General features: G+C 51.3%; 1 protein-coding gene across 7 annotated transcripts in view; it reads left to right on the plus strand.

Moving 5' to 3' along the window:
• The window catches only part of CLEC16A (C-type lectin domain family 16 member A), a 236,784-nt gene that overhangs the window by 168,332 nt on the left and 47,143 nt on the right, over positions 1-21,309 (plus strand). For all 7 annotated transcript variants that reach the window (XM_018040271.1, XM_018040268.1, XM_018040272.1 and 4 more), the window contains 3 exons: positions 4,013-4,164; positions 6,874-7,078; positions 8,946-9,110. In XM_018040271.1, coding sequence (XP_017895760.1) covers positions 4,013-4,164; positions 6,874-7,078; positions 8,946-9,110 — 522 coding nt within the window. The remainder of the gene's footprint in view (positions 1-4,012; positions 4,165-6,873; positions 7,079-8,945; positions 9,111-21,309) is intronic.

Raw genomic sequence — 21,309 nt, forward strand, 5'->3', positions numbered from 1 at the left:
AAAGAAATCCTTTCCTGCTCCTAAGGTCACATGGATAGTGTGTTTTCTGATAAATGTCTGTAGATTTAAAGAAATAGAGTCCTTGGCTCCACCCCTTGGGAATGAAGTTGGTGGGAGGGTGCTGGAGACCAGGTGGGTTGAGAGATGTAAAGAACCTGCCTGCCAATGCAAGAGACACAGGTTTGATCCCTGGGTCGGGAGGATCCCCTGGAGAAGGAAATCTGATGGACAGAGGAGCCTGGTGGGCTACAGTCCATGGGGTCACAGAGAGTCAGACATGACTGAGCACAGGTTCGTGCACGCAATGTGGGGATGGCCGGTCACCTGCACTGGTGTCCCCTGACGGCAAGCCAGCCCCGAGAGGCAGGCAAGGCGGTTCGGAAGGCCACCACGCCCCCCGACGGAGCTGCCTGCTGCTGGTGTCCTCCCCACGAGGCACCCCTCCCTCCTGGCGCCTCAGTACCTGGCACCGCTCCCCCCAGCTCAGTGTGAAATCCGCAGGGACCCGCTTGCAGGCAGCAGGCGAAAGACCTAGAACGGGGGCAGGGAGGAGCTCCCTCCCGCAGCTCTCTTCGGAGTCCTTCTCCAATGGACATGCCCACCACCGGCATGTGGAGCAGCCCAGGGGAGAGGCAAGGTGCTCCAAGCGTCTCTTGAGACGCCGACCCGGAGGCCCACAAAGGTCACCCCGACCAGACTCCCTTGATCTCTCCCAAAGGATGCCTAGGTGCCCTTCTGTTCAGTCCATGGAAGCCGCTTCATTTCTCCTTAACTGCCCCCACAGCTTCTGAAAAACCAGGGGCTCCCTCCCTCTCAGAGCCCTCCTGTCTCACTGGTGACAGTTGCCTTTTAGTTTTCTTACGAAATCTCTCACGGGGCTTTGATGTCTCAACTGCATTTCTGAAAGTTGTTCCGCTTTGGGGTTTTGTCCTTCCTTTTGAGTTCTTTGTGGCAGAGGTGGTAGGTCTTTCCTTCCCCCTGAAGCCCCTAAAGGCCCCTGGGCTTTATGAGGGGGTTGCCTGCCGACACGGCCCGCTGACACCAAGACCTTGGCTGTGCCTGCTTTCCAGGCTCACCCGCAGATGAACCTCTTTTGTGAATGTGGGGAAGGGAAGAGCAGGGTTGTCCTGTTTATGGGGAAGGGGAGAGGAAAGAAAGAGAAAGGAAAAGAGAGAGAAAGCATCCTTTATGAGCTTAGTTTTCTCTTTTTAAAAAGTAAAAGATGCTAATTGGGGAACATGATGTAAGTATTGAGTTAAGAAAGTAAACTCGACTTTGTGTGTGTGTGTGTGTGTATGTGTGTGTGTATGTATGTGTGTGTGTGTGCACGCTCAGTCTTGTCTAGTTCTTTGCCACCCCATGGACTAGCCCTCCAGGCTCCTCTGTCCATGGATTTTTTTTCAGGCAAGAGTGCTGAAGTGGGTTGACATTTCCTCCTCCAAGGGATCTTCCCAACCCAGGAATCAAACCGGGCTCTCTTGTGCCTCCTGGATTGGCAGGCGGGTTCTTTACCACTGCGCCACCTGGGAAGCCAAACTCCATGCACTTCTGAGGATACAGAAGACTAGATGTCTTCTGCATGGAACTAGAAATTCTAGATAAAGTCATTTTTAGAACTCTTCTTAAATACTTGGCTAGACTCCTGGGAAAGGGAGGAGGCTCCCTGCCCTCGAGAATGAGAACATGCAAGCCAGAGTTGAGGCTGTCTGGTGCTAGTGTTGGCTGTGGGGTTTCTGGCCATGCCAGATCGTCACCTGCTGGGGAGAAAAGACAGAATCCCAAGGCCTGTCACAGCTTCTGGACCAGAAGACGTCCCAGGAAGCCAGGATCTCAGACTGTGTGCTCAGAACATTCAGCAGAGGTAGTGTGGGACGTGAGGGCAGGGAGGCGGAGGAGCGAGGGGAGGAGAAGAGGGCAGAGGAGAAATGTGCCCATCATTCCTTAGGCCTAAATGAAGAGCAAAAACGAGGGGAGGCAGAACTTTGGCAAATTCCTGTGTTTGGGGCCAGGATTGTTACTATCTGTGTTACTTTCCCCCCACCACCCACCACCAATAAAGTGAAGCCAAGTATTAGGTTTCAGAACGTATTGGGGTGCCGACAGTGTTCTACCGCTGGAGTGCCACAGGGCACAGCTCTAAATTTACCAAAACTCGAACTGTACACTGAAAACAGGTGAGTTTTATGGTATATAAATTATCCCTCCATAAAGCTGTTTAAGGGGAAAAAAAAAAATTCACCCACCGTTCTTCTAATCAGAGATGTCTTTTAATGTTTTAGTATATTTCTCCAAGCTTGTATTTCTTTGTAGCGATACTATCTTTCAACGTACCAAAATCACAGTTACAAAGTTTTTATCATCATGTTCATTTAAACATGTAGTCTTTCCCAGTGCCGTTGCAATTATTGGTAAGTAGGATTTTTTACTTGGGTCTTTAACGTGTATATTGAATACCTTCTCATTTTAAAATAGTTTCAAGCAAATCAGTGATACAGAGGGCAAAAATTAAAGTTCTCCTGTTGATACCACACACACACACACACACACACGCGCGCGCGCGCACACACACACACACACAGTCCCACCCACCCCCAATTCTCACTTCCCTCCTCCTAAGTAACCACAGTTCACACTTTGGTTAAACATAACTTTTAAATGGGTATGTAATTTTCCATATGATGGGAAAAAAATCATACTCACGTGGTTCCCCGCTTTGGGGGTATTTAGGTTGTTTCCTGGTTCAGCTATTTCTCTTAAAACATATTACAGAGGATTTCACTGTAGGGAACTTAATGGCCCTATGTTACTCTGGTGAGTTCAAAGCCATCAAGGACAGGCACTAAATTAGACATCAAATCTGGCAATAACTTCCAGCTAAGAAAAGGGACCAAGCGTAAGCTGAGGAAACCCTGCTAAATGTTTTCACTACCTGTTCTCATTTTAAGGTATCAAACATCTCCAGATCTGGGACATTATTCCCATTTTACAGATGGGAAACCGTGGTTTAGAGAGGCCAAGTGCCTTGCCCCAAATCACACACTGTCTCATGTAGAGCTAGGCTCTAAGTTGTCAGACACCAAGCTAAAGTCTTGATGATTCTGTAACCAAGCGGGGGGCTCTTCCTTTCCTGTCTTCACTTAATCTGGGCAAACAGTCACAGGTATAAACCGCCAACACCTGCAGGGAAGCGCTGAAATGTTACTGGGATTCTGGGTTTGTCGGGTGTGTTTTTAGCTACAGTTGCAGTGCCCAATTCACAGCCAGTGTTGTATGGTAAGTCCCCTACACGCGAACCTTCGAGCTGCCAACTCTGAGAGATGCGAACGTGCATTTCTGTGTCCCATCGCGTAAGACAGTTCCCGTCTCCGGCATACACTGGCACTCGAGTGCACCCCCACCCGTGGCTGTGCTTTTGTGGGCTTTACTGTACAGGACTGTAGAGAGTGCAGTAGTGGAGCGTCTCTGTGTTGAGCCCAGCATGTGCGGAAGCAGTGTAAAAGCAGCGGGGATGTATTTGATACAACTAATGTTTAAAGTTCTGTACTGTAAGATTAAAAATGTCTTCTTAATCTTTGGTGTTTGCTTTTTGTGTATTATTTGTGTGAAAAGTATTATAAACCCAGTAAAGTATAGTACTGTGTAGCCAACCCTGTGAGTCGGGTACCTAGGCTAACTTCACTGGACTTAACAAATGTGCTCTCAGAACGGAACTCGTTCGTTGTGACTGTACTGGTGCTGTATGTATTTTATATGAGCTGGTCCTCACAAACAGTGCTTTGAGTGGGTTGGGCATGATCCCTATTTTCCGGATGAGGAATCTGAAGCCCAGAGAGGTATAGAAGGTTGCCCAGCATGACTCAGAGGAGGGACTCAGAACCCAGTGTGTGTGACTGCCAGGCTTGGGTCTGGCGCCGAGCTGTGCCGCCCGACAGAACACACACCAGCCCAAACGTGTCGCTCAGACTGTGCAGTGGACTGCACCTCACCCTGCTCTCTGTCCCCCTCCTTCCAGACAACAGCGACCTGATTGCATGCACGGTGGTCACCAAGGACGGCAGTATGCTCCAGCGGTTCCTGGCCGTCGATATTTACCAGATGAGTTTGGTGGAGCCCGACGTGTCCAGGCTGGGCTGGGGAGTGGTCAAGTTCGCAGGCCTTCTGCAGGTACGATGGCTGAGAAGCCCGGAAGTTCTTCACTGGCTATGCAAACACCCACCAAAGTGTCATCTTTACAGTCAAGTGCTAATGACATAAGGGCTGTGTGAGCAGCTTACCCCTGACAGCAGTTAGAACACCTCACAGATAAGGGCCAAGTTCTCTTTAACCAAAACTCATTTCTGACGCCCCTCCTCTGTCAGATACAGTGCTTTGCCAGCTGCACGTGTGAATGGAGCTACGTGAACTGTCCTTCCCAGGTGACCCAGTGGTAAAGAATCTGCCTGCCAACGCAGGAGACACAGGTTCAATCCCTGGGTCGGAAAGATCCCCTGGAGTAGGAAATGGCAACCCACTCCAGTATTCCTGCCTGGAGAATCCCATGGACAGAGGAGCCTGGCGGGCTACAGTCCATAGGGTCACAAAAGAGTTGGACATGATTGACGCAACTCAGCATGCATGTACTGTTTTTAAAAATTGTACACAGGTACTCAAAAGAGGGTGTTTCTGTGTATGTTTTTTATTCTGTCACATTGCATGTATTCTAAACTTTGTTTTTTTACTCAGTGAATGTTTTAGAGCCCTGACTGTGTCAGTCTGTGGAGACTTGCTGGTATTCTTGTAACTGCTGCCTGCCCACATCCCAAGGCGGAGGTAGTCAGTGTCCCGTGTTTGTTCCCAGCTTTCTACTTTCACATACGTACGGTGCTGCCGTCAACAAAATTGTCCCGACTTCCTTGTGCACTTGGACCAGGGTTTCCCTAGGGCAGATACCAAGAAGTTGGGCTGGGCCCATTTCCTCTCTAGAATGATTGTTGCTGCTGGTGATTTATGAAAGTTCCTGTGTCCTCCGTCTCTCCATCAAGCCTGGGCTCTTAAATTGCCAAACGCCAAGCTGGAGCTTGGGTTTTCTTAGTGTTTGTCTAATGATGGGTGACTAATGCCAGCTGGTTGGTCAAAGGAAGCATAGAGTCAGGCAAGTTGAAAACAGCCTTCCACCCCATTCCCCCACCAGACCCCCTGGGCCTTACTTGCCTTGCGCCAGGCCTGTTTCCTTGTTGGGCAGTCCTGGTTGCTGGCAAGGCCTTGCCGGGGCCAACCCACATCCGTCTCCAGTGTGACCCCCCCTCCCCGAGAGGACCACCCATGGGTTTGAAGATGCTGTTGCAACCATTTCCCAGCCTCCTCTTTTTCAAGATCTTTCCATTTAAAAAATGTCTTTTACAGAAGGTTGATGTGCACAGCAACTATCTGAAGAAGCTTGCATTTAAAAAAAGACTTCCACGTCAGAGACTGTCCATTAAGTAACTTAGTGCTTCTTCTTATTTATCTAGGCTTATAATCAATTTCCTTTAGAATTTAGTGTCAGGAAAGTGTTTTTCTCCCTCAAAGGATTAATATGTGTCGTCCATCAGACAATGAAAGCCACATAAACCTTTTCTTTTGGTCGTCTTCCAGGAGCGCCTATTTGTCAGGCTGTTACCACGCGCCAGCCTCTCTCCATTTTAAAAGCGTAATATCTCATCTAATCCCCACTGCAACGTTCCATGCCAGATGGAATGCCTATGGACAGTCTCTGTCTTGTTTCATGAGCCTTTTCAACATTTCCGCCCCCGCCCCTAGCCTTTGACTTTCATGCTTGTCTCCTGTCCTCTGCTTTTTATCTCAAACCTCAGTGGGAAGCAGATTCTTTGCACAGAATCCATTCTGAGGCTTTGGATTGCATTTGTCCTAATACTTGGTCTACGTGAGTCCTCCTCTACCTTTCAAAGGCAACTTTCTTCAAATGTCTCTTTCTCAGAGTTAGCTTTTTCCTTTAGGGACCAGGAATTCGTCAGAGACATACAAATAGGAACTAATGATGCCCTCTTCTTAAGAGAGAGGGCCTCCCTGGTAGCTCAGTTGGTAAAATAAATCTGCCTTCAATGCAGGAGACCCCGGTTCAATTCCTGGTTCGGGAAGATCTGCTGGGGAAGGGATAGACTACCCACTCTGGTATTCTTGGGCTTCATTTGTGGCTTATATGGTAAAGAATCTGCCTGCAATGCGGGAGACCTGAGTTCAATCCCTGGGTTAGGAAGATCCCCTGGAAAAGGGAAAGGCTACCCACTCCAGTATTCTGGCCTGAAGAATTCCATGGACTGTATAATCCGTGGGGTCCCAAAGAGTTGGGCGCAACTGAGCGATTTTCACTTTCTTAACAGAAGCAGGAAAGGAATTGTTAGCAGGTGAAATCATGCCAGAAAGAACTAGCCTTGGGTTTGTTATCTCTGGTTTCTCAGAAGCAAGAATTGTTAGGGTTTGGGACTTCCCGGCTGGGCCAGTGGTTAAGAATCCGCCTTCCAATGCAAGGGGGTGCGGGTTCAATCCCTGGTCAAGCACTATGATCCCACAGCTGCTGGCATCCTGCACGTTCACCAGCTGACTCAAGTCTTTGTGAGGACAAGACCAGCCACCGCAGCCAGCACCAGCCACTGAGCTGGCTGTGCTTCCCACCCTGTCGTCCCACCAGGCCCCGTCTGGTTTGTGCCCATCCTCAACACTCTTGCACTTGGAGGACTGATGGTCTCCTTCAGAGCAAAAGCAAACTTCAGTCTGAGGGCCCTTGTTCTAGAGGAGACGTAGGTCCACAGCCTCCAAGCAGTGACCTTCCTAATGGAACAACCTTCCTAACTGAACCTAACAGACATCCTTTCTTTGGCCCCCTCCCCGCCCCAGGACATGCAGGTGACCGGCGTGGAGGACGACAGCCGCGCCCTGAATATCACCATCCACAAGCCTGCGTCCAGCCCCCACTCCAAGCCCTTCCCCATCCTGCAAGCCACCTTCATCTTCTCAGACCACATCCGCTGCATCATCGCCAAGCAGCGCCTGGCCAAGGGCCGCATCCAGGCGAGACGCATGAAGATGCAGAGGATAGCAGGTGAGTGCAGCACCCCTCTCTGGGAGTCCTCTGAGCCATCAGCGTGGGTCTCACGTTGACCTCGAGCGCCCTGATGACTCCTCTAGGAGAGGACACCCACGGCGCAGGAGTCAGTTGTGTTTTGGTGAGAGGATGGAGAATCCTAAGCGTTTGGTTTCTAGAATGTCTGAGGCTGCTCAAAGAGGTGCAGCCATCCATGTGGACAATGGTGCTCCCCTCCAGCACACGGCGTCCTCTAACTTATATTTGCAGAGTGCCTTGATTCTCATTGCCTGGAAAATTCTGTGGACGGAGGAGCCTGGTAGACTACAGTCCATGGGGTCGAAAAGAGTCAGACACGATTGAGTGACTTCACTTCATTTCACTTTGATTCTCGTCTACCACTTCTGACCCTTAAAACCACCCTGGAGATGAGTAGGGCCTGTTCACCCATTTTATAGATGAGTAAACTGAGGCTTGGTGACTTGTCCAAAACCACACAGGCAGCTGGTTGGCAGAACCCAAAGGCAGGACTTCCTGTGCTAAAGCCCGTCCCTTCCTCCTCTTCATTCCCAGCTCTCACAAGAGGCAGCCCTGCCTGATGAGGTGCCCAGGACCCAGCACTGGATTCGCAAGCGTCATTTCACGTGGCGCAGGGATGTGAATCAGTGAGGAGGCCCTGCGCCATCCAGTGTCAGGAAGGCCCCAGCTTTCTTAGAAGGTGCTGATGTGAGAGCCTTCCCTTCATCAGGGCAGAAAGAACAGCATCCTCCTTTGGGAAAAGGCATTCTATCAAGTCCTGAAGTCACCACCAGCCTATCTCAAGAAACCAGGGCCTTTTGGCTCAAGCACTGAGCAGTCCACTGGGGGAGAAGGGGAGTGTTCTTGAGGGGTCTCCTGAAAATAAACACTTAGAGGGCGGGGTTTCTGGGCATGGTGGGTTCAGTGATTTCCTGCACGTGCTCCGTTGATCAGCGCAGGCCTACATCACACATAGTCCGCATCTTATTTCTCACTTAGCTGAAACTTGGCCTCCGAAATCATTACAGAAGCATTTTGTAATGTGCAAAGTGACTTAAATCATTCAGTCCTTTCTCTAAAGATTTATTTCCAGAGTGGTTTTTTTTTTTTTTTTTAATGTAAAGCAATCTCTCACAGTTGGCATGAAGGCTAAATATTTCATTTGAAAATGGAGAATTATGCTGTGAAGTGGCTGTTAGAACTAACGCCTTGGGTATTTCTTTTTTTTTTTTTTTTTTCGGCCGTGCCGTGCAGCATCTGGGATCTTGGTTCCCCGGTCAGGGATCGATCCTGTGGTCCCCTGAGTTGGGAGTGTGGTCTTAATCACTGTACTGCCTGGGAGGTCCCACGTGTTGGGTATTTATTAAATAAATTTTAGAAGGCCCCTCCAGATTTTGCTGTATTGTGAGATTTGTGTGTGGAAGGGAAGACAGTGACAGATACACAGAGTCATAAATACACAAGTACAGGTGGGTGTGTGTTTGCTCTCACACACTCTTCCCTGCACACATAGATTTGTGAATTTCATGGCAGAACTGGCCCCATTTGTTTCAGGGTCTGAAACCGTACACAACGCTAAGCCTTGGTACGGTTTTTTGCGTATGGAAACCGAGAATCTGAGGTGAAGCTGGGCCTGGCCTTCCTCTCTGAACCCCGCACAAGGCTCCCCTTGTGTTTTGAGCCTCAGTCGAGACCCTCGGTGTCACGCTGGTCTCCCCAGCTCGAGGCTACCAGCTGCCTGCCTAGAATCGCCCAAGGGACGTGCCTGGCTGGGCTGCAGCCACACGAACTACAGCCACCCAAAGTCTTATCACCTACACTCCCGTTGTACGTGCTGAGCCTGAACCACGGGTCTGTTTGAACACAGCCCTTCTGGACCTTCCGATCCAGCCGGCAACTGAGGTCTTGGGGTTTGGACTCGGCTCATCCTCCACCCAGCACCTGCCCTTCCGCTTCTACGACCAGTGCCGCCGCGGCAGCAGCGACCCCACGGTGCAGCGCTCCGTGTTCGCCTCTGTGGACAGGGTGCCAGGTAAGCACCACCCCAGCCCCCGTGCCACCTCCTGTCCCCTCCAGAGAGAGCAAGAGGGTCGGCTCCAGGACCTTCTGTATCCTGAGCATTTGTAAGCATCCCTTCCCCTCTCAGAAACCCAGCTTCTTAGAACTTATCAAAGTCCAGTGCAAGATCAAACACAAGCCCCAGAAAGAAATCTTGACTTTCCCTTTGATGTTCCATCACCGGGGTTTGGTTTTCCAGAGATATGTTTGAGGATGTTTGAGGATGTAGAAGAGCTTCTCAGAATTAAAACTAAAACTTTCTTGGAAGTTTCTTGGAAATACTTAGAGTATTAGTAACGAGGTTGTGGAAGAGTCATTTCCTTTTCCATGTAGGATGACTAGAAAGAGTTGGTGTGTGTGGTTCCTGTTTAAGCCCCTAAAGAAGTGAGAATTCAGAAGAAGGTCCCACTGCCCACGGGGTGGCTGCCACTGTCTTTTTTCTGGGAGCTTCTCTTCCCACTTTCACCGAAGTACAGCTCTAACTTTCCTCCCCGCCTATCCGAAAGAGAAGCATGAATAGAAAATTCAAAGTCTCCTGGTGGAGCTGAAAGTACCGCTTCTCCACAAGGGCCAGTGGTCTCCCTCTTCCTGTTCTGATATGTCTGTACTCTGACCTCTCGCAAGAGAACCTTGCCTTTGTTTAGAGAACTTCAAAAAACTGGCCAAGCTGTTCCCTGCAACTTCACCCCTCCACGCTTAGGGCTTTAAACCTCAACTGCTAATGTTGCAGAATGTTTTCACAAGCAGTTACCCAGTTAAGAATCGGACGGTAGATAGAACCTGACCCATACCAGGGTCCCTGTTTCCCGTCACCTCAGATTTTGTTCTTCAATTTGATTCATTCATTTTAGAAATATAGTATATGCTATACGTGCTAAGTCGTTTCAGTCGTGTCCAACTCTTTGCGACCCTGTGGACTGTGGCCTGCCAGGCTCCTTTGTCCATGGGATTCATATAGTATATGCTGTAAGCATATGACTTCTTAAAACCCAAACAGGACATGATAAAATGAAAAATAAGACTGCTTGGCCCCAGAGGTGACCATGGTTAACAGTTTCTTGCATGTCCTTCCAGACATGTTTTGCTTGTCTGTTTTTACACCCCGGGGTTATACCGAATGTGTGATTCTGCATCTCGCTGTGTTTGATTATTGACAAGTCAGCGTTACATGGAAGCATGTGTAAACCAACTTCATGCTCATTCACTGTGGTATAGTATTTTTTCGTATGGATGGACCAAAAGAATCTTCTGTAGCATTTTGTACTGATGGGCATTGGACGCTGGTCACTGACACTGGACAGTGATGCTGGTTGTTTCCAGCGTCTGGCCCATCCATCACAGTGTCTCTCCTTGGGGTATCCTTGTTGTAAGTGTGCAAATGTCATGTATCAGTGGGATAAATGCCCAATGGTAGCTCTGCTGAGTCAAAGGGGAGGTTTTTCATCTTAGTATATGTAGCCCCAGAAAAAAGTGTGCCAGTTCACGCTGCCACCCACCGCCTGCGATTGCTTCCATTCTTAAATACGGTCCTAGGTTTCGAGACTGACTGCAGTCCTGCCTCTGTTTTCAGCCATGAAGTGTGAGACAGTTCTGCCTGCTGAAGGGTTCTTTGTTAAAAATTCTCCAGATTGGGACTTCCCTGGTAGTCCATTGGTTGAGAGTCTGCTTTCTAATGCAGGGGACTCGGGTTCGATCCCTGGTCGGGAAACTAGGATCCCACATGCCACAGAGCAGCTGAGCCTGTGAGCCGTAACTACTGCGCCTGTGCACCACAACTAGAGAGTCCATGAACCGCATCAGAGAAAGATGCTGCACAATGCAGTGACGACCCCACATGCTGCAACCAAATAAACATTTTAAAAAATTCTCCAGATTGCCTCATGCTCTGTAGAGATGGTTGCTAAGTAGACATAAATGATGACCATAAGTCTGCTGTTGCTGCTGCTGCTGCTAAGTCGCTTCAGTCGTGTCTGACTCTGTGCGACCCAATAGACGGCAGCCCATCAGGCTCCCCCGTCCCTGGGATTCTCCAGGAAAGAACACTGGAGTGGGTTGCCATTTCCTTCTCCAGTGCATGAAAGTGGAAAGTGAAAGTGAAGTCACTCAGTCGTGTCCGACTCTTCGCGACCCCATAGACTGCAACCTACCAGGCTCCTCTGTCCATGGGATTTTCCAGGCAAGAGTACTGGAGTGGGGTGCCATTGCCTTCTCCGGACCATAAGTCTAGGTTAACTAAATATAGACTAGCCTGGTAAGAAATCATTTCTTTCTTCCTTTCCTTTTTTTTTTCCCCACGCACAGTTATAATTCTTTTTTTTTTTTTTTTTGGCTGCACAGAATGTGGGATCTTAGTTCCCCAACCAGGGATCAAACCTGTACCCCTTGCATTGGAAGGGCAGAATCTAACCACTGGACTGCCAGGGAAATCCCACACACAGTTGTAATTTTATTATAACATGTCTATAAATACCTCTTTGTAATTTTTTTTAATTGAAATGTAATTGACGTACAAGATTCTGTGAGTTAAGAAATAATTTCTTTAGGGTCATCAGCTTCTTTGAACTCAGAAAGTAATGGATTAAGGACGAAAGCTTGGTCCTCATTTCCACTCCCTCATCTTTGGAACAAGGCGAGCATAAAGTAATCAACAGAGCCAAATGTCAAGTTCTTGGGCATCTGCATGATTCCCACCCCCCCCACCCCCCCGTTTGCAGATGGCTGTGCGATAACTTCTCGCATCCCACCTGACCTCCAGAGAGGAGCCAGGTTGTCCAGTGCCGGGGGCATCGCCCTGCCTTCGCTGGGCTGGGCCTGCCTTGCAGAGGGCTTGGCACAGCTGGGATGCCCGGTGTCCTCTTGCTGGTCCCAGGGTCAGGGTACCAGGTGGGACTGTGGCAGGTCACAGGAAGCTCCTGAGAGTGACCACTCACTGCTTAGCAGTGTCTCCCACGACAGCCCCTGGCAGGGCTGGTGGTGGGGAACATTCTCAGAGATGTGGCCGCAGGATGGCTGCTCCAGGGCCTTGGGTAGAGAGGCCTCGCTGCCCGCCTGTCCTCGCCTGGGCCAGAGATGTGACCTAAAGAGCCAGTGGAGAGTGTTGAGGCTTCGCATGACTCAGAAAGAGTCAGCGTTCCCTCAGAGAGGGGCCCCGCCCCACCCCCGCCCCCGGCAGCTCACCACCTGCTGCCTCAGGATTTGGCCCTACAGCCGCCCAGCATCTTGGCATCATCCCTCATCTTTTCTCTTCATTCTCCCACACCCACTTCTGCTTTGCCTCCGGAACACACCGGGTCCTTCTCCCTCTCTCCGCCCCCAGCGTCTCTCCCCGTCACGGCAGCAGCACCCACATGCTCTCCAGCTTCCAGACTCATCCCCTCCCTTCCACGCAGCCAGAGGGATCTTTCTAGAACATAAATCACATCACATCATGCCTCTCCCTGCCACTGTCCTGTAGCTTCCTCACTGAATTTAGGACAAAATCCAGGTCTCTCGTTCTGGCCTCCGTGCTCTTTGTGCGATAAGTCCCGGCCAGCCTCTCAGACGCAGCTCTCCCGAAGCCTTCACCCCATCCCCTGCCCGAGGCCCCCACCCTTGCTGCTCCTCCAAGTCAGCATGTCTCCAGGTTTGGGCCTCAGGATCCCTCCTTTTGTGTTTGCTTGGTTTTTGGCTGTGTGACACGTGGGATCCTAGTTTCTCGACAGAGGACTGAACCTGCGCTCCATGCAGTGGAAGCGTGGAGTCCTAGCCACTGGAACGCGAGGGAAGGCCCAGCCCCACTTTATACTCTTTGAAAAGCATTAAGGGACCCAAAGTTCTTTAGTTTGTATGGATTACACTTATCCATATTTCAGCTATTGGAAATTAAAACTGAGAAATACTTTTTAAATTTATTTATTTAAAAAATAATAATAACCCATCTTATGTAAAGCAATAAATAACATACTTCTTTATGAACAAGTCTGTTTTGCAAAACAAAACAAATAAAAGTTAATATTATATTTTTGCAAATCTCCTTAATATCTGGCTTAATAGAAAACAGCTGGGTTTTCTCATAGCTGCTTCTGCTTTCAATCTGTCATGCTGGCATGGACTCTGGAAAGCTCCTTTGCATCCTCCTGGGAGGATGAGTGTAAAAGGAAAATGCCGTCGTCATCTTTATGAGAGTTCTGACCCTGGGAGGCGCCCCCAGGGTTCCCCAGCCCATGCTTTGAGAACCACCGCCTAAGCTCACGGTGCTCTCTCCTGCCCAAGGGCCTTGGCCCTGCATGCTCCTCCCTAGATCTGCATGTGGCCACTTCCTAATGATCACTCAGGCTTCAGGCTGCGTGCCGCCTCCCCAGAGAGGCCCTTCCTGATCCCCGCTGCCCCCCTCAGCCCCATCACATTAGCCTCTGTGGCCCAGCGGCTCTGAACGTGGTCGACATATTTGGGTACCCTCCTCCCCCCAGGAAGAGTGTCACTCCCTCAGGGACCTGGAGTGTCCCCGTCACACGGCACCTTCATTCAGCCTCCACCGAGTGAGGAGTGAGCCTCCGTCCTCAGTCTCTGCACAGCCTCAGGGCAGCACCCACCCGGTTACCTTCTCCCTGCGAGAACACCAGGGAGACGAGGAGTTCCCGCAGGGGCCCCAGACATTGGGTGGTTTAGGCTGTGGTACTTCGGCAGGGGACACCAGGGAACTGAGACCCTACCCCAGGTCTTCAGCGGCATCCCTCCGCCTCAGCTTCAGCGCTGTCACCGAAGCAAGTGAGATGCGAGTCCCGTCGGTTGTACGTCAGAGTCACCACGCTCACCTTCCTCAAAGAGTTTGCCAGAGGGCTCGTCGCAAACCCGGCCCAGGTTGGCCTGCGATGCTGTGGCCTTCCGTACCTGCCATCAGGGTGTTGCTCTGTATCCGTCCCTTGCATGGACCGCACTGTTGCAGCATACCCCCTGCCTGGAGAGGTGTTGACGAGGGAAAGCCGCAGCTGGCCACCTGCCCCGGGGTGGCTGCTGGAGGGGCTGGCTCGATCGAGGCGCACCCCCTGCTGCTCTCTGCAGGCCCGGGGAGTTGTCACAGAGCCGTTTCTCTTCCCCTTTCAAAGCTCTACATGATCATATTTGATGAGAACATACCTTTCATTTCCTTGGATAAGATGTTAAAAGTAGAATATAAATCAGGGCTAATAGGCAACTGGCCGCTTCGATGTATTTTTCTTCTCCCATTTGGCCTTGAAAAACATCACAAATTCTATCTATTGGCCAGTTTTATGTTTATGGCTCTTGCCCCCACAGAATGTTCAGCTCCAGGAGGGCAGAGGCCGGTGAGCGTGCCTGGCCAGGGAGAGAGGGTCAGCAGTGGCCAGTGTGTTGGGTGGGCGGGCGCAGCCGGGTCTAGAGTCCAGCTCTGAGGTCAGTGCTCCACAGCTGGTGCCTTCCAGGACCCGTTCCACTGACCTGTGGTGACAGCCAATTGCCAGAACCTGCCAAGAGGGGCTGGGGTGTCCAAAACTAGCCTGCAGGGCAGTCTTTCCATGGACACTCGTGGACCAGCAGACCCCAGAGCAGAGGCTGTTTCCAGAAGTGACCCCGGACATCAGAGGGCAGTGGCCTCCAATCTGAGGGCCAGGGCTCTGGCCTCCCCAAGCCAACCAAACCCCCTCTCCTGGGCTTCTTCTGGTCCAGGGCTGCTCTCAAGCATTCACCTGGGTGGGGGTGGCTGGTGACAGACCCCCACAGTCCCTCTTGGTCAGGTCCTACCCGGGCCCTGCCTAATTCTTACCCAAACAAAAGGGCTCTAGAGCCCAACTTGTTGGGGGATTGCAGTGGGACACAGCCAGGCACGTTGACACCCACTGGTGCTCAATGATCGGGGCTCAATGACATGTTTTAACAAAAGTGACCCTTCCCCAGCTGAGGACCGTCAGCTGCCCTGGACCAGTCATTTACCTCCAGGGGAGGGTCTGTCTGCCTCTTTCACTGCCCTCCACCCTGTTTAGGGTAGTCCTGCACCGTCTGGCCCTGCCCACTTTCCACAGTCGGCTCCCCTCTCTTCTCTGTCCTGGGCTCTCTTGGCAGATCATACAGCCCAGCATCTCAGCCGCGCTGGCTTTCTGTCTGCACCTCCTGAGCACCAGGCGTGTCCCCTTAAGGACCGCTGTCCTCACACTGCCCTCTGGTTAGAACCAGGAGCCCTCTGCGAGCCTGGTACCTTCTCAGCGTTCAGGGTCTGCTCGAATTTCTCCTCAGAGGCCTCCCCAGGGGCCCCAACGCCCGCTGCCCCAGTCGTACCCCGTACAGCAGCTGGGTTTTATTTATTCTATTGTGGTGGAATTCATGCAGCATAAAACCAGCTATCTGGAAGAACACAATTCAGTGGCATTGGTACCTTCACATTCTGGGCTACCAACCCCTCTGCGTGCGTGTGTGCTCAATCACTTCTGTCGTGTCTAACTCGTTGTGACCCCCATGGACTGTAGCCCACCAGGCTCCTCTGTCCATGGGATTCTCCAGGCAAGAATACTGGAGTGGGCTGCCATGCCCTTACTCCAGGGGATCTTCCCAACCCAGGGAGCAAACCCAGGTCTCCCACGTTGCAGTCGGAATCTTTGCCATCTGGACCACCAGGGACGCCCTTCTTTAACTGAGAATCATGTTTTGGCGGTGCATCCACGCTGCGGCATGCCAGAGCTCTGTCCCTTCCCACGGGCGAGTTGTGCCCCACTGTGTGGTGGACCACCTTTGGTGCATCCATTCTCCCACCTGTAGCAGCCCTGGCAGTTGTCTCCACCTTTGAGCCAATGCAAATAGGGCTACTGTGAGAGTGTGTGTGTGTGTGCCAAGTTTTTGTCTGAACACTGATGTTCAGTCTTTGGGGATTTCTACCTAGGAGTGGAATTGCTGGGTTGAATGCAAATTTAATTTTTTGAGGCGCAGTTTTCAGAGCCCTTCCCTTTAACTAAAGTTGCCCACTTGTCTTCTCCATCACTGTGCCGTGCTAGCGTAGAAGGTTCTGGGGCCCTGTTTATTATCGCCCTCTGTGGTCGACACTTGGTGGGCATAGAAGGTTCTGGGGCCCTGTTTATATTGCCCTCATTGGTCAACACTTTGTGAGCGTAGAAGGTTCTGCTGCTGCTGCTAAGTTGTTTCAGTCGTGTCCGACTCTGTGCGACCTCATAGATGGCAGCCCACCAGGCTCACCTGTCCCTGGGATTCTTCAGGCAAGAACACTGGAGTGGGTTGCCATTTCCTTCTCCAGTGCGTGAAAGTGAAAAGTGAAAGTGAAGTCGCTCAGTTGTGTCTGACTCTGTGCGACCCCATGGACTGCAGCCCACCGGGCTCCTCTGCCCATGGGATTTTCCAGGCAAGAGTACTGGAGTAAGTCGCCATTGCCTTCTCCGAGAAGATTCTGGGGCCCTGTTTATATTGCCCTCTCAGGTCGACACTTCGTGAGCACAGTAGAAGGTTCTGGGGCCCTGTTTATACTGCCCTCACTGGTCGACATTTCGTGAGCATAGTAGAAGGTTCTGGGGCCCTGTTTATACTGCCCTCTCTGTTTGATGCTCCATGAGCCCATTGCTGCCCATTGAACAGGCAGCGGGCAAGGCTTGGTAGCTGGAGTTTGGGCTGGGTCACTGCTGCCTCTCTCACCCCCAGGTCGGGCTCCTGCCCCAGCTCAGTGTGCCGGCGGGAGGGTCAGCTTTTCTCCCTTCCTGTCCCACTGGGTTCGGGGTGCCGTCTGTCTCTGGGTAAACATTGAAATCCCTGAGCACAAGGGCAAGTGCCATACCTTCCCCAGGTGTGATCGTTGTCAAAAGCAAATAAACCAGCCTTATCAGTTCCTGACCCAGAACACTTAATAGTTCTGTGGAAAGGCAGCGTTGTTCCAGGACCAGCCTTTGGCAGCTGAGTAACTGAGGAAGAATGCAGGATCACAGTGCGCCTGGTGCCAGCCCAGCTGACCACAAAGCCTTGAACTGTCATCAAAAAAAAAAAAAGTGTGGGGTGGAGCAGGAGAAAAAAAATCGATGTTTAATTCATAGACCTCAGTTCTGACTTCTCCCCTGGGGAGAACGAGCTACTAGGTGCTAATGTCGTCTCGTGGCAGTGTTTCCCAGAAACTCCTTTTTTCAAGCCTGTTATTTTTCTTGTTTCCGATTATAAAACTGAAGCCAACTCTCCTTCCAGCTCCCCCAAGGGGGAAAAAAATACCCTTTCTGGACTCACATGGGAAGGAGAGCAGCCCCCCACCTCCTTCCAGTCTCCCCAGCCCCCTGTTAACACCTCCCTGCATCAGATTCCAGCTACTGGGTTGGTGAGTTACAGAGAGTTACAGAAACTTGAATCTGACCTTGAGGCCTGTTTTGTTTTTGTTTTTTTTTTAAGTAAAACATAATTAAGCTGCTAAACACTTTATGCAGGACTCTCAGCTGATCTTCCTCAGAAGGGTTTTACCACTTTCCTTTTCTGCACATAAAGAAGGCACCCACACGCCCAAGGTCACACTGAAACGTCTTCCTCAGCAAGGCTTTAACTCAGGTCTGCCCGGTCGGACCCTGAGCCCCCCACCACCAGACCCTTTCATTCCTGACTCAGTTTTGATGCTCCCAAAGTGAATTCTCCCCACCCTAGGCCTCAGTGGTATTGGACAAAAACCGTATCGTTGGCTCCAACCCTCAGCGTGTTTTGGACAGAAAAGTCATCCATTTCTGGAAGTGTGGGGTACAGTTTGACTGGAAGTGTTAACCATGCCAGGCACTTTGTATGCATTGATTCTGTCCTCCGCACAGCTCTGAAAGCGAGTGTCCCTTCCCCTGCTCCTTCTGTACCTCTGAGACCTGTACCTCCACTTCTGCCTCTGAATACCACCTTCTTGAAAGCTCAGATGGTCAAGAATCTGCCTGCGATGTGGGAGACCCCGGTTTGAGCCCTGGGTTGTGAAGATCCCCTGGAAAAGGGAATGGCAACCCACTCAACTATTCTTGCCTGGAGAATTCTATGGACAGAGGAGCCTGGTGGGCTACAGTCCATGGGGCCACAAAGAGTTGGACACGACCAAGCAACTAACACTGGGCATTGGTGATGGCCGAGCAGCTTCACCTGACGGCTCTGCCACCTGTCTCTAAGTGAGAGGTCGGGAGGGCAGAGGTCAGGAGAGAGGGAACTCTTGGGGGCCCTGGCCCAGCCAGCACGCTCCCATCCCTGTCTTCTCTGTGACACACCTGCTCCTGAGTCCACCCGCTCCAAGCCCACCTCCGCTGGATAGGGGACAAAGCTGCAGAGCTGTGATGCAGAAAGCCACCCTTCTCCCAGGGTCACTGCTTCCCAACCAGGCTTGGGGTCTGGGTTGCCCAAGGCCATCCTCATACAGATTTGCTCCTGGTCTACCATGAATAAAAAAGCAGAAACGAAATTTCAGAATCCTGCCTGAGCAAAAGCAGCGGGATCTGCGCTTCCTTCAAAGCTGCCTGGCAGATGTTTCTAAGAGATCAGCCTTCGAGTGGCTGGGTTGAGGCGTGGGGCCCCTGAGCCAAGTCCATGGGGCCCCTGCTTGCCAGGCTGCTTCTCGGAGCCCGCAGGGCAGCCGTGAGGAAGGAGCCTGAGGATACTGTCAGGCTAGGAGCACCCACAAAGGAACCACATCCCCAAATCTGGACACCAAGGTTCCCTTCCCTGGAATGTGCTCTGCTCCCCCCGCCACCCCGCCAAAGATTCTTTCCCCAAAGACACACCAGCACTTGTCTGAGGAGCCTTCTTGTGAAACGCACACCCCGCAGGCAGTGCCAGCCACGGGGCCCCAGACAAGCTTTTCCTGAGAGGTGGCAGCTGGGATGAGAAAAGAGTTCCGAAGAACTGAGTGTTGCCTCGTTGCTCAGGGTCATTACCCACCTCAGACATTGAAGCAGGCGAGTGCCCTGGGGACGCCAGGCGATGACAGTGCATCAAGGAGCGGGTTGCAGGCAGAGAAGAGCTTGGGGGCCCGGGCATCAGATCGTAGGAAAAGGCCAAAGCCCCAGCTTCACGCTGCCTTTTGACCTTGGCGATGCCTTGGAATGTCCTGTGGGCTCAGGCGGGCCCACACAGGGCAGCCTCACTGGCAGCACAGGACAGGAGGCAAGTGCCAGGGCGAGGCCCAGCTGCTCACGGGCACACCCATCCCCGCCCCCAGAACCCGGCTCCTGTCGCTGCTCGACTCCGGATTTCTTGGTTGAAGTGAAGCACATTTATGGCAGCACAATCGGAAAGATGGAAAAGTACCAAGGAAAGATAGAATGGCCAGGGTCCCGCCCCATTGTGCTTTCTGTTCATCCTTCTTGCTGTTTCTTTTCTCGGCAGCAGGGCTTGCCCAGGTGAGTCCTCAGAGGAGGTGGCTTAGCACAGCCGCAGAGCAGACAGTCAGGTTCAAGTCCTGGCTCCACCTTGTCCTCATTACGTGGCCTTGGGTCAATTAGTCACCCCTCTGGGCCTGTTTATTCATATAAAAAATGGGGATGATGCATAATAGTGTGAATGTACTTAACATGACTGAACTGTACACTAAATAATAGTTACGGTGGTACATTTTATGTTATGTTTATTTTTTGTTGTTGTTTAGTCGCTAAGTCAAGTCTGACTCTTTTCACCCCCATGGATTATAGCCCTCCGGGCTCCTCTGTCAGTGGAATTTCCCAGGCAAGGATGTTGGAGTGGGTTGCCATTTCCTTCTCCAGGGAATCCTCCCGACCCAGGGATCCAACCCGAATCTCCTGCTTTGACAGGCAGATTCTTTACCCCTGAGCCACCAGAGAAGCCCTATGTTTATTTTACCACAGAAAGATAAAAATAGGGATGGAAATGTCACCTACCTCATTAGGCTCCTGTGAGCATAAAAAGAGTTAATTCACGTAAGCGCTTGGAACGAGGCCTCCACACAGGTGCAGTAAAAGTTACCTCCGTGTTTTTTATGGTCGTTGTTATTAGCTAGGGCTGACCCTTGGGCCCTCAAATGATAAATTCCCTTTCCACACTTTAAATCAGTTTGCACAAAGTTAATAATCCAGGAGCCCCTTCTACTGTAAATAACAAGCCGTGCAGTCATGCAGAGTTGCTCGTTTCAGAAAGGCTTTTATCGGGTGCTGATAAAACACCAGGGCAGAACGTGCTTCCTCCTGCAGAAGGCCTATAAGGATTATGGTCACATGATCTGCCTAAGGTCCCACAACTGATGGAAGGACTGATGCTGAAGCTGAAGCTCCAATACTTGGGCCACCTGATGCGAAGAGCCGACTCATTGGAAAAGACCCTGAGGCTGAGAAAGATAGAGGGCAGAAGGAGAAGGGGACGACAGAGGATGAGATGGTTGGATGGCATCACTGACTCAATGGACATGAGTCTGAGCAAACTCTGGGAGACAGTGAAGAACACAGAAGCCTGGCGTGTTGCATTCCATGGGGTTTCAGAGTCGGACACGACTGAGCGACTAAACATCAACAACAACCACAGCTCTTGGAGGCAGAGCCAGGACCAGAGATGGGCGGAGACCTGTCCCCTGCAGCCCCGGTCCCAGCACACTGCCGCTCACGTGGGACTGCTGGACCGTCAGCTCCACGCCTGCCCGAGCGGGGCAGTTCCCACTGAGCCGCACAAGGCCCTGGGCGGCTGGCCCCCGTCCTCCGTGTGCAGACCAGGAAACCCAAGCTCGGAGGCGGGGAGCGCGCCTGGCCCGTCTGCCTCCCACTCCGCGAACCCCCGTGTCTTCAGTCCTGCAGATTGTCTGCTGGCAGAACATCACTGGACCGGGCGTGCTTGGGGAACCCTGGGGACTGTCACTCTCACGGTCTCCCATTTCAAGAGCACAGAAACCAGCAGAGAACGCGGATGCAACTCTCTGCATACAGGAAAAGTCCACAACTTTATTTGGAGAAACTTTCTAAGCCTTTTTCTGTCAGCGTTTCTTTTTTGCTGCCTAGTCATTTGTTTTATCAGCTGTAAGTCCTTATTAGTGGACAAGTGATAACAAATGCAGAGGATCAAAGGCGCATTTGTGGGATAAAAACCTAGAAACTGAGAAGATTCTAGCCCTTCATTTCATCTGTGAATTGGAAAAAGACTACTTTGATTTGAATCCTTTTCTCTTTTTTTGGCCTTAAAATGTCTCTGACTAGCTCAAGGAACCCCAGGGCTCCCCTGGGACAGGGTTTGAGACCCACTTTACC

This window comes from Capra hircus, chromosome 25 (assembly GCF_001704415.2).
Source record: "Capra hircus breed San Clemente chromosome 25, ASM170441v1, whole genome shotgun sequence".
Classification (NCBI taxonomy): Eukaryota; Metazoa; Chordata; class Mammalia; order Artiodactyla; family Bovidae; genus Capra; species Capra hircus.